At 43.6% G+C, this 13710-nt stretch overlaps 1 protein-coding gene across 2 annotated transcripts in view; it reads right to left on the bottom strand.

The window, feature by feature from the left end:
* NEBL (nebulette) overlaps positions 1 to 13448 on the bottom strand; it is a 501273-nt gene extending 487825 nt beyond the window's left edge. Inside the window, exons 1-2 of one of the 2 annotated variants that reach the window (XM_066233817.1) lie at positions 13110 to 13448; positions 11742 to 11836 (exon numbers count right to left, since the gene is read on the bottom strand). In XM_066233817.1, coding sequence (XP_066089914.1) covers positions 11742 to 11836; positions 13110 to 13178 — 164 coding nt within the window. In that variant the 5' untranslated portion in view covers positions 13179 to 13448. The remainder of the gene's footprint in view (positions 1 to 11741; positions 11837 to 13109) is intronic. The other variant, XM_066233818.1, reaches the window with a different exon arrangement.
* Positions 13449 to 13710: the final 262 nt, after the last annotated feature.

Below are 13710 nucleotides of genomic sequence, written 5' to 3'. Positions count from 1 at the left end.
TGGTCAGAAGTATGGTTGTCTGGCATCTGAAGAGAGGGCTGCCTTATTGGGGATGACACTTCTAACTTGTGAAGTTGGCATTAATTCCAGGTAGTGAGCATTAGATGCACTGCAGCTGGGCAACCCCCATTCTCAACTCCTTAAATGCATGCCAGAAATAATCACTTCAAGAAGCAAAGCCCTTGCAGCTGACTGAACCTTCCATCTCTAACCCACCTCCAACACCAGGCTAAGAAATTCCATGATCCAGTCTCACCTGGGAACTGCCTCAAGAGTGTAAATAACACAACCACAGCCCAAGCGAGGCCTTTTGATAAGTGACATACTTGAGGTATAAAAAGCACAATGAGTGTACAGAGAAAGTGCAATAACTAAGAGACTCAGAATAGCTTTCCTAAGGCTGCCACAGCTGTGTACCTAAAAGATGAAAGTAACTTTAAAAGAGGGAAGGGCAGGAAGGCATACAAGTAGCATGAGTAAAGAGTCAAATCACTGTGTCACATTTAACAACAAAAATATCTAATTTGTATTAATTCTTTACTATGTACCTGAAACAGTGCTAAATTTAGTTGAATGAATTCCTAATCCTATGAGGTGGAGTCCATTATTATGTTCATTGTACAGGTGAAGATTCTGAGACTTAGGTAGAAACTCTATAAAGGCATCAGAGCTAACGGTCCAGTGTGGCTGAAGAGAGGAAGCATAAATGCAAGGGGGTGGGGACAGGTAGGTGGATCATGGAAGGCCTTAGGTGTCTGTCAGAAACCCAATTTTTTTGCTGGCAGTGGGGACCCATCAGAGGTGTTTGTCCAAGGGAGTAGTATGACCAGAACCTTGGTTTCAAAAAATAACCGTGGTGGCATAAAAAGCATTCAAAAAGAGAAAGACTAGAATAGAGAGACCAGTTAAGGGACAATGGTGAGATCACTGGCCAAATATGATGAAAGCCTGAACACAGGCAGGAACAGAGGAAATGAATACGTAGGATGGGGATGAAGGGGAGGGATGTAAAGACAACAGAGATGCATGAGGCTCCAGAGGCAGCTGTGGGTGACGGGAAGAGCAGCCAGGAGAGGACAGCACTGACATCCAGACTCCATCGCTGTATGCTGAGTCGCTGCTGTGTCTTTCTGTACTGACGTGTGCATTTTCTACACTGTTCTCGATGCTTCTGAATTTGGTGTAGTTCACTCTTGATCAATTAATGGATAATAGAGTCACATTTAAAGAGAAAATTCAATACCAGCAGGCAACCCTCAAACTCCCCATATCCCACTTCATGCTCTCTGTAGTTGACCTGAACCTGCCTTTGATGGATAATGAGCATCAGAAGAGCTAATCAAGGACTTCTGTCCAAATGGCTTTTTTCCCCATTGATATTAGAGAGAGAGGAAGGGGGAAGGAGAGGGAGAGGAACAGGGAGAGAGGGAGAAAAAGGGAGAGGGGGGGAGAGAGAGAGGAGAAACATTCATCTGTTCCTGTATGTGCCCTGATGGGATCGAACTGGCAAACTCTGTGCTTTGGGATGATGCTTTAACCAACCAAGACACCCAGCCAGGGCTAAACGGCTTTTTAGACTGCTGAACTAAAGCAGAAGTATAACAGACTACCAGTCTACTTATCGATTTGATGCTATTCAAAAGCATACACATCACACTAGTTTTCTTTTAGCTCTTTCTAGGATTCACTCACTGGGAATGGGTCAACAGAGAGTGTAGGAAAGTAAACAGGAATAGAACACAAAGCATCTCCCTCAAGGACTCTGCTAAAATGCACTGCTGACTAGAGATAAAAATAAGACTGGGTTTCCAGTGCTGAACTAACAACCCTTGCCCTTCAAACCTCGTCCTTCTCACAACTTCCTGTCTGCTGCTTAGGCCCATATCTAGGTTTGATGCGAGAGGCTGCAAAACTGTTCTATACACAAGCAGACCTTTAGAATCAATAATAACCCTTTTACTAAGTTATTGAAATGTTCTGGGTACTCAACTCATAAATACTATTCTGGATCCCACTTCTAACACAGCAAGAAGCTTAGGTCCTGTTAACTCTAACTGCAGGAGTACAGAGGAAAAATTTTACTTCCTGTTCCTCTAGAGCAGGGATCCCCAAACTTTTTACACAGGGGGCCAGTTCACTGTCCCTCAGACCATTGGACTATAAACAAAAAACTATGAACAAATCCCTATGCACACTGCACATATCTTATTTTAAAGTAAAAAAACAAAACGGGAACAAATACAATATTTAAAATAAAGAACAAATAAATTTAAATCAACAAACTGACCAGTATTTCAATGGGAACTATGGGCCTGCTTTTGGCTAATGAGATAGTCAATGTCCGGTTCCATATTTGTCACTGCTAGCCGTAACAAGTGATATGACGCGCTTCCGGAGCCGTGACGCATCCATCCCGCATCACTGGAAGTAGTACTCTACGTGAGCGCCGCCACCACATACAATACTCCAGGAGCACAGGATGCTCCTCTCACTGACCACCAATGAAAGAGGTGCCCCTTCCGCAAGTGCGGCGGGGGCGGGATAAATGGCCTCAGGGGACCGCATGCGGCCGTGAGCTGTAGTTTGGGGACCCCTGCTCTTCAACAGAGCTTTGAGGGGACCTATAACTCAGGAGGATGACAGTGTCAGGCATGGGGATGTCTGCTTCTCTACCACTTCTAACATTCCCAGGAACACCATTCCTTGTAAAGCACTCACCTAAAAACGTTTAAAGAAGACATACCGACATTCTCTCTTACATAAGACCATACATAAGACCATAACACATAATCAATATTCCTTTAGGCGCCCACATCTATATTTTGCATTAACCTTGCATTTCACTGTGTGATGTGGAAGATATTTGCTGTGCTTCATTTCCAAACCCTTTCTAATCTGACATCATTTGATAATACATTCATCATCATAAAGAAAGGGAAACTACAGCCTGGACTAGGCGGTGGCACAGTCAATAGAGCATCAGACTGGGACACAGAGGACTCAGGTTCGAAACCCTGAGGTCACCAGCTTGAGCACGGGCTCACCCGGCTTGAGCACAGGCTCACCAGCGTGAGTGCAGGGTCGCTGGCTTGAGCATGGGATCATAGACATGACCCCATGGTCGCTGACTTGAGCCTAAAGGCTGCTGGCTTGAAGCCCAAGGTCACTGGCTTGAGCAAGAGGTCACTTGCTCTGCTGTAGCCCCCTGGTCAAGGCACATATGAGAAAGCAGTCAATGAACAACTAAGGTGGCACTATGAAGAATTGATGCTTCTCATCTCTCTCCCTGCCTGTCTGTCCCAATCTGTCCCTCTGTCTGTCTCTCTCTCGGTCTCTTTCTCTCTCTGTCTGTGTCAGGAAAAGAAAAAGAAAAGAAAAGATAAGAACAGAAAAGAAAAAAAAAAAGGGAAACTACACACTGAAGACACCTTTTGTAAACATTTTCCAATGTGACAGAACCCGATCTGTGATTTGTAAATATGATCTCCTGGTATGATTTCAAAAGATACTAAAATTCATTAAATATCATCAATTCAATAAGGTAACTGAGAATCATATCATTTATTGATGATATGATTATACAGACACACACACACACACACATACACACTGGGACCTTTTTATTTTATTCAAATTGTCTCCTTCCCTCACTTTCAATCACTTAATTTTAACAACAAAACTGTCATCATGTCTATGTCAAGGAGCAAATGGCCCAATTTTTTCTCTGTGTTATAAAACTAAAAAGTCAAGCCAGGCATATTATAATTGTTGCTAACTAAAACTCTGACATAGGGCAATATTCTGAATCCTTAGAAACTGTTACTTTTAACAATGAGATATTTTCTACTTTGTTTAAGGGGGACTTAGGAAATAACTTTCAATTTATTATAAATAAGGGAGGAGACTAAAATTTGGGTACCTAATAAATGTCATTTGTTGTGCCAAGGCTTACAAATAATGCTCACAAAAACTAGGGAACGTGCAGATACTCCAGTACGTTCAGCCTTTTGTATAGTGCATTTTCACCAATGAAATAAAAGTTGGTTTTGCATCTCATTTGCATAATCAAACAACTTTCTTTGACTTGTCATTTGCTTTTCTGATTTTCTTGTTTAATAAAAACAATCAAATGCTTCTTTTTTATCATTTCATATTCATTTTGAAATATCCCTTAATTTTTGTGAGCAGTGTATTTCCATTTAATTTCTATAAAGTTCCTTTGGGTAAAATTATTATCCTATTTTACCAATTATAATTAAATTCAGAAGAAAATTATTGAGTATTGATAAGTAAGCTTTTAGAAAGATATATTTTGACACTGAGCCTGAAAACAGCTAGAATAAATTCCACCACATTATGGATTGGCAACTGTGAGCCCCTCCCATAAGGAGAGATTTTACCTGGGTGTTCAGACTCTGTGACACCCAGCCACCAGACTGGCTCTCAAAACCTACTCTCTGGCCAGCTCTGCTAGATCACCCACCATCTGTCTGCCTCCCCAGGGGAAACCAGGCCCAGGTGCACTCTGAACTGGGGGACAGGCAGGGACCAGAGTGAGATGCAGCACAGCCTTCACACTCACGGGTGCAGCTCATCTCTATTGAGCACTAAGTGCCAGGCTCTGGGGATACAGGAGTGAGCAAGACAGGCACCCTCAGAGTCACCTCAAGCAAGAAGGGATGCAGCCAGGTAAACATGTGGTTCCTATGTAGGATGGTGAGGGCTCTGATGGCGCAGCTGAGTCCTGAAGGAGGACAGGTGTGGGGTAGGGTGTGACTGGACAGAGTACAAGCAGCGGCTGTCTGCATTCCCGAACCGGCTGCACAGAGCGCTCACTTACCATCAACTTCCAATGGGGCGTTAAAAAGATGGAATGTAACCAGTGTTTCTCAAGCTTTTTTAACCACATTGCCAAATGGACATATTTTTACATCATGATCCAGTACATATTTACATATAGGACTAAAAAAAAAGTTTGCCAAAATAAGTATTATTTTCACCAGTAGTCCCCAACCCCGGGCAGCGGACCAGTACCGGTCCGTGGGCCATTTGGTACCGGTCCGCAGAGAAAGAATAAATAACTTACATTATTTCCATTTTATTTATATTTAAATCTGAACGATATTTTATTTTTTAAAAATTAACAGATTCCCTCTGTTACATCCGTCTAAGACTTACTCTTGATGCTTGTCTCGTAAGTTTGACAATTATATTTAAAAATGCCACAGTTTTTACACTGGTCGCATAATTTTATTTTGTGCATTTATCCATCCCACCCTAAAGGCCAGTCCGTGAAAATATTTTATGACATTAAACCAGTTCGTGGCCCAAAAAAGGGTTGGGGACCACTGCTTTTCACTACTCAAATGTACACTGATATTCTCTCTCTCTCTTTCTTTCTCCCTCTCCTGCTCTCTCTCCCTCTTACTCTCTTTCTTTCTCACTTTCTGTTCTGGAAACAACCGTATAATGAGTAGCAACCCACAGTGTAAAAGACACTGGTATAAACTTTTTAATAGGTGTGACTATTATTTCCTTGCTATAGTTCCTCTTCTCCTTTCCACACTCTGTTTTGAGAAAGGAACACTAAGGAAGTGAGAGTGCTTCCGTCCCCTGAGCCAGAAATGGGCCTGGGACCCTGACACACACTGGGCAGTAACCTCACACCATTGAATGGGTTAAGCTTTCCAATTTCCATTTCACAAATGAAGCTTCATGATCAGGAGATTGGCTCAGGAGGACATGGTGGTGCAGGACTCAAATCCAGTTCTGTGTTGTTTTAAAATTCCAATTATACCACAGGGCCCTTCATGAGAAGTTCTGAGGTAATTAAAGCTAACATAATAGCAAGAATTTCCTAAGTCCCCTTGAGATAACTCCAGTGTCTGGAGTGTTATAAAACCAGGTTTCGGAGGCCTAAACTGAGACGAGGGAAATACGTGGTGGAAAAACTCTCAGGTTTAATTTCAATTTCTTCCACAATCCTTAGCAAAGGCACTAACAAGGAGTGCCCACCATTGCAATGGTAAATGAGAGAGAATGCAACGCTGGCCTAGATTCACCCTCCAGACAGGCTGTTGAACTACACTGGCCGTTCCAGGTGGCTCATAGCAAGAGCACCGAGCCCAGCATCTTCCAAGCAGCCGACCGTCAATAAATACACAAGGAACACTAACACGAATAGGGCAAAAGTCAACACAATGCACAGCTCCCACTGTTTTATTTTTAAAGTCTTTCAAAATTATAGTAAGTCAAACTACTTGGTGAGAAGAATCATATTTGTTAGGATAAATAAACATATTTCGAACAGATATTTGTGTTCTCTCAACCCTGTAAGTAAAGATACATTTATACAGATACAGGTACATTCAAGTGGGAAGGTCAGGACAAATCTTCAGTCCCCCAAAATTTCCGCAGAAGTGACGATTTGAGGAAATTATTGGCAAAATCCTGATAAGAAATTGTGTCACTAACCAGTCCAACCCCTGACCTAAAATTACTTGACCTTTGGTGATGGTACATTAGCTGGCCAGTCATTGCCATTGTTATCTCAAAATGATAGTATTTCTCAGATAAATTTAAGAACAAATGTATTTTTTTACAAACACATAAGAAATGCAATTTTGACTTTTACACATGATAATTTAGGTCTTTGACAGGTGGCCTTGGGTTTACTTTCATTGTGTGGCTTGTTGGGTGGCAAAACATTTATAGTTTAACTTGGCATCTAAATTCACATACAAATGTGAGCTATGTTTTTTGTCTAATCATCTGGTGTTATTTTCTCAGCACCTCTTAGCAACAAAAATATTGCCGAGTCCTCTTTTCTTTGCAAGTTCCATGATGAAAAAGACTCTGAGAATGCAGAAGAATCCATTGCCAGCTTATGAAACATAAAGACTTACAAAACCATGGCATGTACTCAAGAAGACTAGTTTGTATTAAATATTTAAACAGTGTGCACTGCTGTACTGGGAACTAAATGTGTATTATGCCCAATATTATATCCAGTGTGTACTATACTTTGATCATTCTATCAAAAGATCAAAATTTAAATATTATGTAAATTATATTTTATACATGTTCTCCTTTGCAGGAAACCAAATGGCAAATTGTTTCTTCTCTGAAGACATTGACAATATAAACAAGCAACAAATTTAAACTGAAGAAAATACTCACTACCTCATTCCATTTTTTAAAATGCCCTCAGGTATCAATTAGAATTAAAAGCCTTTATGTGTTGCCTGACCTGTGGTGGTGCAGTGGATCAAGCGTCGACCTGGAACACTGAGGTTGCTGAGTCAAGACCCTGGGCTTACCCGGTCAAGGCACATACGGGAGTTGATGCTCCTGCACCTCCCCCCCTCCTCTCTCCCTCTCTCTCCCTCTCTCCCTCCCTCTCTCTCTCTCTCTCTCTTTTCTCTAAAATAAATAAATAAATAAATACATTTTCAAAAAAGTTAAAAAAAAAATGCCTTTATGTCATCTTAATGTAATCCTAAATGTCCATGTTTATGCTTTTAAATTTTTAAGTATACCATATTTTTTCCATGTATAACATGCACCTTTTTTTGAAAAATTTGGGGTCTAAAAACTGGGTGTGTCTTATACAGTGGTTGTAGTTTTTTTACTTGCATTTCCCACTTTTTTGCACAGATGAGGAGTGGCATGAATTTTATGATGAATAAAACTTGATTATAATAACCTTATTTAATATATTTGTTTTCAAATTTCAGATCCCAAAATTAAGGTGCATTTTACACATGAGAGCATCTTATACATGAAGAAATACAGTATTCTTAATATTTATTTTAAACGTACTTAAGTTAAATATATGTTATTTTCACAAACAATGCTATGCAAGTCCTCTTTCTAAAAATTCTGAGATTTTATCAATTAATAGAATGACAGTAGAAATAGAGAATACTCAATACCCAATAATCAAGAAAAGTTGTCATTTTCATTACAACTAAATGTAAAGTATGGACCTTGATTGCATTCTGGTTTTTTAAAAAAAAACCAGCTAGGCCTGACCAGGCAGTGGTGCAGTAAATAGAGCGTCAGACTGGGACACAGAGAACCCAGATTCGAAACCCCAAGGTCGCCAGCTTGAGCATGGGCTCATCTGGTTTGAGCAAAGCTTACCAGCTTGAGCCCAAGGTCACTGGATTGAGCAAGGAGTCACTTGGTCTGCTGTAGCTCCCTAGTCAAGGCATCTATGAGAAAGCAATCAATGAACTAAGGTGCCACGACAAAGAATTAATGCTTCTCATCTCTCTCCCTTCCTGTTTGTCTATCCCTATTTGTCCCTCTCTGTCTCTGTCACAAAAAAGGAAAAGAAAAGAAAAGAAAAGAAAAGAAAGAAAGAAAGAAAGAAAGAAAGAAAGAAAGAAAGAAAGAAAGAAAGAAAGAAAGAAAGAAAGAAAACAGCTATAAAAGACATTCTTAGCCTGACCAGGCGGTGGCGCAGTGGATAGAGCGTCCGACTGGGATGCAGAGGACCCAGGTTCGAGACCCCAAGGTCGCCAGCTTGAGCGCGGGCTCATCTGGTTTGAGCAAAGCTCACCAGCTTGGACCCAAGGTCGCTGGCTCCAGCAACTTGCTCGGTCTGCTGAAGGCCCACGGTCAAGGCACATGAGAGAGCAGTCAATGAACAACTAAGGTGTCACAACGAAAAACTAATGATTGATGCTTCTCATCTCTCTCCGTTCCTGTCTGTCTGTCCCTCTATCTGACTCACTCTGTCTCTGTAAAAAATAAAAATAAAAAAATAAATAAATAAAAGACATTCTTAGGACAACTGGAGAAATATGAACATAAACAGAACATTAGATATGAAATTTTTGTTAATTTTCTCAGGTGTGATAATGGCTCTGTGGTTCTTTAAAAATTTTTTCTTATTCTTTGCACATGCATGATGAAATTTTTAGGGATGAAACATCTCAACATATGAAACTCACTTGATGGGTGAAACTGACAAATGAACCAACAGTAACAAAAGTTCTTGTACATATAAACAGATAAAAATATGAAGCAAACTTGCAAAACATTAATAATAGTTGAATCTCAATGGAGCATACAGATGCTCACTGTATTATTCTTTCAACCATTTTGTGTACATGAAAATTTTCACAATGTAAAGTTACGGGGAAAGAAGAATAGTAATTTTCACTGAAGCATGTGACTCCGGAACCTAAGTAGGTACAGAAAAATACTGCTTTACATGGCCATAGAATGTTTCATTTTTCAGTAGCAGTATGCTTCCAAGAATCAATTTGCCACCATTGACCCAGAGAAATTATGACAGCCCTTCCAGCCAAGACCACAGGCAACCACCTGAATTAGAGCAGAGGCAAGAGGCTCCCTGGAGGATAATTCACTTTGACCAGCGAGTGCACATGGCCACCTGTGCCCTTGGAAAAATAAAGGGTTGAGAACAAGGGCTTTGTAGCCAGGAACCTTCACAGCAGACAGAATCTACAACTTAGCCAGGCTCCATTCTCTGGAGAAAGCATGGGCCATGAAGTTAAAGCTAAATTAAACAAATTTAAACCATCAACTCTATTCTTTCACACACTAACAATGAATTCTAGTCTTCCCCTGTGTCTTTGCTCAATAAAGTGGACTACTAGGCACAATATTAAGCAAAAAAATCTGAGCTGCTACCCAAAAATTCGAGCCAAACCAAATAACAAAATTCTGGTGTTATGCAAGAAATTTTAGAGAGAAAACCTGTAAGCATTTGATTTACACATAACTGAAATATTAAAAATAAGACTCTGACCTCTGAAACAACACAGCTGGATGTTTCCTATCTACAAAATGAGTGTTGTTGTTTTGTGGTCCGAATCTCAAAGGTTCTCAGCACTAGCTCACTATTAAGCCAGAGTGCAAACCAGCCACTCATGACTTGCTGCCGAATCAGATATCCTTTTCAATTGGACCAAACTGACAGTAGGGCAATGGGCCCTGAAGTTTCAAAAGGCCCAGTACAATCAAAGGCCGTGCTTCAGTTGCACCTCTTTTTTGACCTTTCATTTTTATCTTTTCTTTTTCTCAATATTATATTGTATTATTGTTGTTTCCTCCTTCTCTTCTTTCTCTCCCATCTTTCTCTTCCCCTCTCACTCCTCCAGGCCTACCAAGGCCACTCAAAGGCATTGTGATCACCAGGCTCAACCCCAGGCTGGGTGACTATAAAGAATCCTGGCGTGGCCAGAAAACCTGACTGAAGAAGGCCAGAAGCTGGAACACACACAGGAAGAATGGGTCACTTTCCTTTAACCAAAGAACCATTATCCTGTTTATGGATGTCAGGCCCCTTTCCCTTTCAGTTGCTGATGCCTGCCTTTGATCTTTAACCAATCATTTATACCTCCCTTTAAGAGGAGCAGGAGACCATGACACTGCAATTTCATTTTGCTTCACATTTTCCCAGCAAATGGCATGACATAGGAGGGTTAAACACATTAATAAGTTTAGGGGATATCTACAGAGTTCACCTATGAAAGGAAGTCCTAAATTCTGTTCAATGTCCCCATAATGTGATGTTTTCAGTTTCCGGTCTAGCACTAAGCTAGAGATTTTTTTTTTTTTTTTTTTTTTTTTTTTGTTCCTCATCAGAGAGGTACAGGCACATTACATTTGTTTTAAAAAAATGTAGTGTCTATGTAACACACTCCCATGAGGGAAGCATGAATTAACCACAGGCCCTTCATATCCAGGAGACCTGAATGAACCTGCTTCAAAAACTAAGGAGAATTCATCTCTGAGGACAAAAAGCTAGATAGCTCCTCTGCCTCCTCCAGACCACAGGTCCCGCAGAGAACCGGGGAGCAGGTTCACCATTCAGAGCCAAGGGCCTGCAGCTGAAAACAGCCTGAGTGGAAAGATGCTCACAGGAGTTGAGAAACATTGCCTGAGGGCAGCAGGGTGGCCATGTGGAAGCACTGGCCAATGTTTAACTATTATTCAGCCTCTAAGAAGGGGTCTGAGTGAGCCACTTCCTGAGGTTTATTTTTCCGTGCTTCAATTTCTTTATCTGTCAAATGGGGATAATAATAGTCACAGGTTCTATAAAGATTAAGTGACTCAGTAAGAACAAGGCCTAGCACAGGGTAAGCACTGTATAAATGCTAACTAATTGCTATTATTATAGGCTAGAAGCATACCTACAGAAAAGCCTACAAAGAAAGCTTACCTCCTTTAATCCCCACCAACAGACCTACTACTAATCCAGCAGGTTCAGTTCCCTGTTTAAGCTCCAGGTTCCCTGTTTAAGCTCCAGGATACCTGGAGTGGTCTCAGCTAAGGCCAAGTGAGTGAGACTCCTTCTGTAGCAGCTAGGTTCCAGATATGAAATTGCAGTCTAGCAACATCATATGATTAAAAATGAGATTTGCCATGTGATTAAAATGGAAATCTACTTGACATGCACTTCAGAGCCCACACATTCGCAGTTTCTAAGTTCTGCAGCTTCTAACAAATATCCCAACTCTGCAACACTGTGAACCTCCGAAACTAACCTTCTGGTATGAAGACACAAATCACCCTACACATTAAAAAGACAAATGTAATGACCTTCAACCAAGTATATGCCCCAGAGTATGTGCTATAAACAGGTAGTTAGCTGCTGACACACCTGGATGACACAGTGACTCAATTCTTCAAAGCAGGCAGATCCACTCACTTTTATGCACTGACACTGTGCCACCCCAGCATAGCATTTTGACAATACTTACGCATTACAATAGGGCTTCTTTTCATAGCCTTTGTAGTTGTTCATGTTGAGAGCCATCTTACAGACTTCGCAATGGAAACATCCTTTATGCCAATACTGAAAAATAATTTTTTAAAATTTTAGTATAATGTCAGTTCTTTCCAGGATGGGTATAGAAAGGAGACTTTTGTAGTTCATTGCAGTCCCTGCCTGTATTTGAAAATAGGACAACAAAATGCTTTCACGTAACAGTGGATGTGTTTGCTTACTCTGTTCAGTAAATAAAGCAGGCAGCTACTAAAATTGAGTTCTAAATGACTCCCTACCACAACGTACGTGCTCAGACAGAAGAACTGCGCAGCTCTATACACGCTGCACTTCTCTGAGCAGCCAGAAGGAATTCTGAGCGTGGTTAACAGAGAAATGGGGCCTGTGAAGTGGCTTCAAAAGGAAAACGACTTAGTTCAAAGTGCCTAAACACCGATGTTTGTAAGATCCCGATAAATAACTGTCCCCGGAAAGCCAAGCAAGCCGCGTAGCCAAAAGGCAGTCTTGGTAAGTACCCTTGGTTCCCGCATCCCTGTCCAGTTTCCACTACACTGCGGGGAGGGTGGACTCTGTCCGGAATGACTATCAGAATGACGGCGTGCTCTTATGAGGCATTTTTGACACCACACGCAGATTTCACAGGGACCACCTCCGGCTGGCTTCAATTGTCAAGCACTCAGGATAGCGCCAGGGTCTGTCTCCCAGGCTATTCAACTCCATCCACGCCCGGGGACGGCCCGGAGCCGGACTGCGGCGACCCAGCTAAAGCCATTTCCTCTGGAATTCCCAACCGGGTGAATTAGCCCCGGTGAGTCCCGCCCGCAGCGGGGAGCCGGGGCTCTCCGAGGGATTATTCTTAGCACTGCGGCAGCGGCTGCCCCTGACATATTAATTACTATATATGTGCCTCTCCACCTCGTCGCCAGCACGGGAGGCATTGGGCGGGGAAGAAGTCGGGGTGCGGGCCGGTCCTCCGGGCGCTAAGCACAGGGAAGTGAGGAACACCGGAGGAGGTGGGAGGGGCGCGGCTCGCCGATCGGCCCCTAGGTGTGGGGCGAGGCTCCCGGGCCGCGCTCCGCAGCAGCTCTGCGGAGGCCGGCGCAGCCCCACACCCCCGCCACCCGCACCCGGACAAAAGCTTCTCCCAGTTCCAACAACACTATCGCCAAGTGTGCACTCTGACATTTCCGGGGGCGTTTTCTTTCGCAGGCCCGCACCCGGGGCCAAGACCACACAAACACTCAGACCCACTCGTCTCTTTCCATCCCAGATGTCAAAACTTCTCGGAACAGGTGCAGCCCGGTTCCCGCAGGTCCCAGCCAGCCTGGTGCCCCTCGCTCACCTTGTCCAAGCAGTTGATTTTCTCCGTGGGATACACGACTTTTCCGCAGCGGGCGCACTGGGGATTCATTGTCGCGGTTCCCGGGGGTGGCAACGATTTGGGGCTCCCACGAGCCGCTGTGACATTCCCCGGCGAGCTCCGCACTGCCTGGGGCCGGCGGGAGGGCAGCGGGCGCCGGACGCTGGGGTCTGGAGTGGCAGCCGGTGAGCAGCAGCGAGCTGGGCGCGCGCGGAGAGCGGCAGGGCGCGGGTGGGCGCGCGCCGGGGCCTGGCGCCTGGGGGTGGCTGCGCTCTCCGGGGCCGCGCTCCGCTCAGGCTACGGGCCGCTCGCTCTGCGTCGCTCGCACTCCAGGTACCGGTGACTCACACAGACACTTGCGCCCGCCCCTCGCTCTCACTAGCTCCCCCGCCTCGCCGCCGCCGCCGCCGCTGCTGCCGCGCTGGCCAAACCCACCGGCGCGCCCAGACCCAAGTAGCAAGGAATGAGCGCGTCGGGCACCTAGGAGGGAGGGCGAACCGGGGGGAGGGAGAGGGCAGCGCCCGGGACAGCCTGCAGAAACCGCGGGCTGCGACTGCGAGGCCTGGAAGCACGCCTAGTCCCG

This window comes from Saccopteryx bilineata, chromosome 5, assembly GCF_036850765.1.
Source record: "Saccopteryx bilineata isolate mSacBil1 chromosome 5, mSacBil1_pri_phased_curated, whole genome shotgun sequence".
Taxonomy (NCBI): Eukaryota; Metazoa; Chordata; class Mammalia; order Chiroptera; family Emballonuridae; genus Saccopteryx; species Saccopteryx bilineata.
This window is presented reverse-complemented; position numbering and strand designations above follow the sequence as displayed.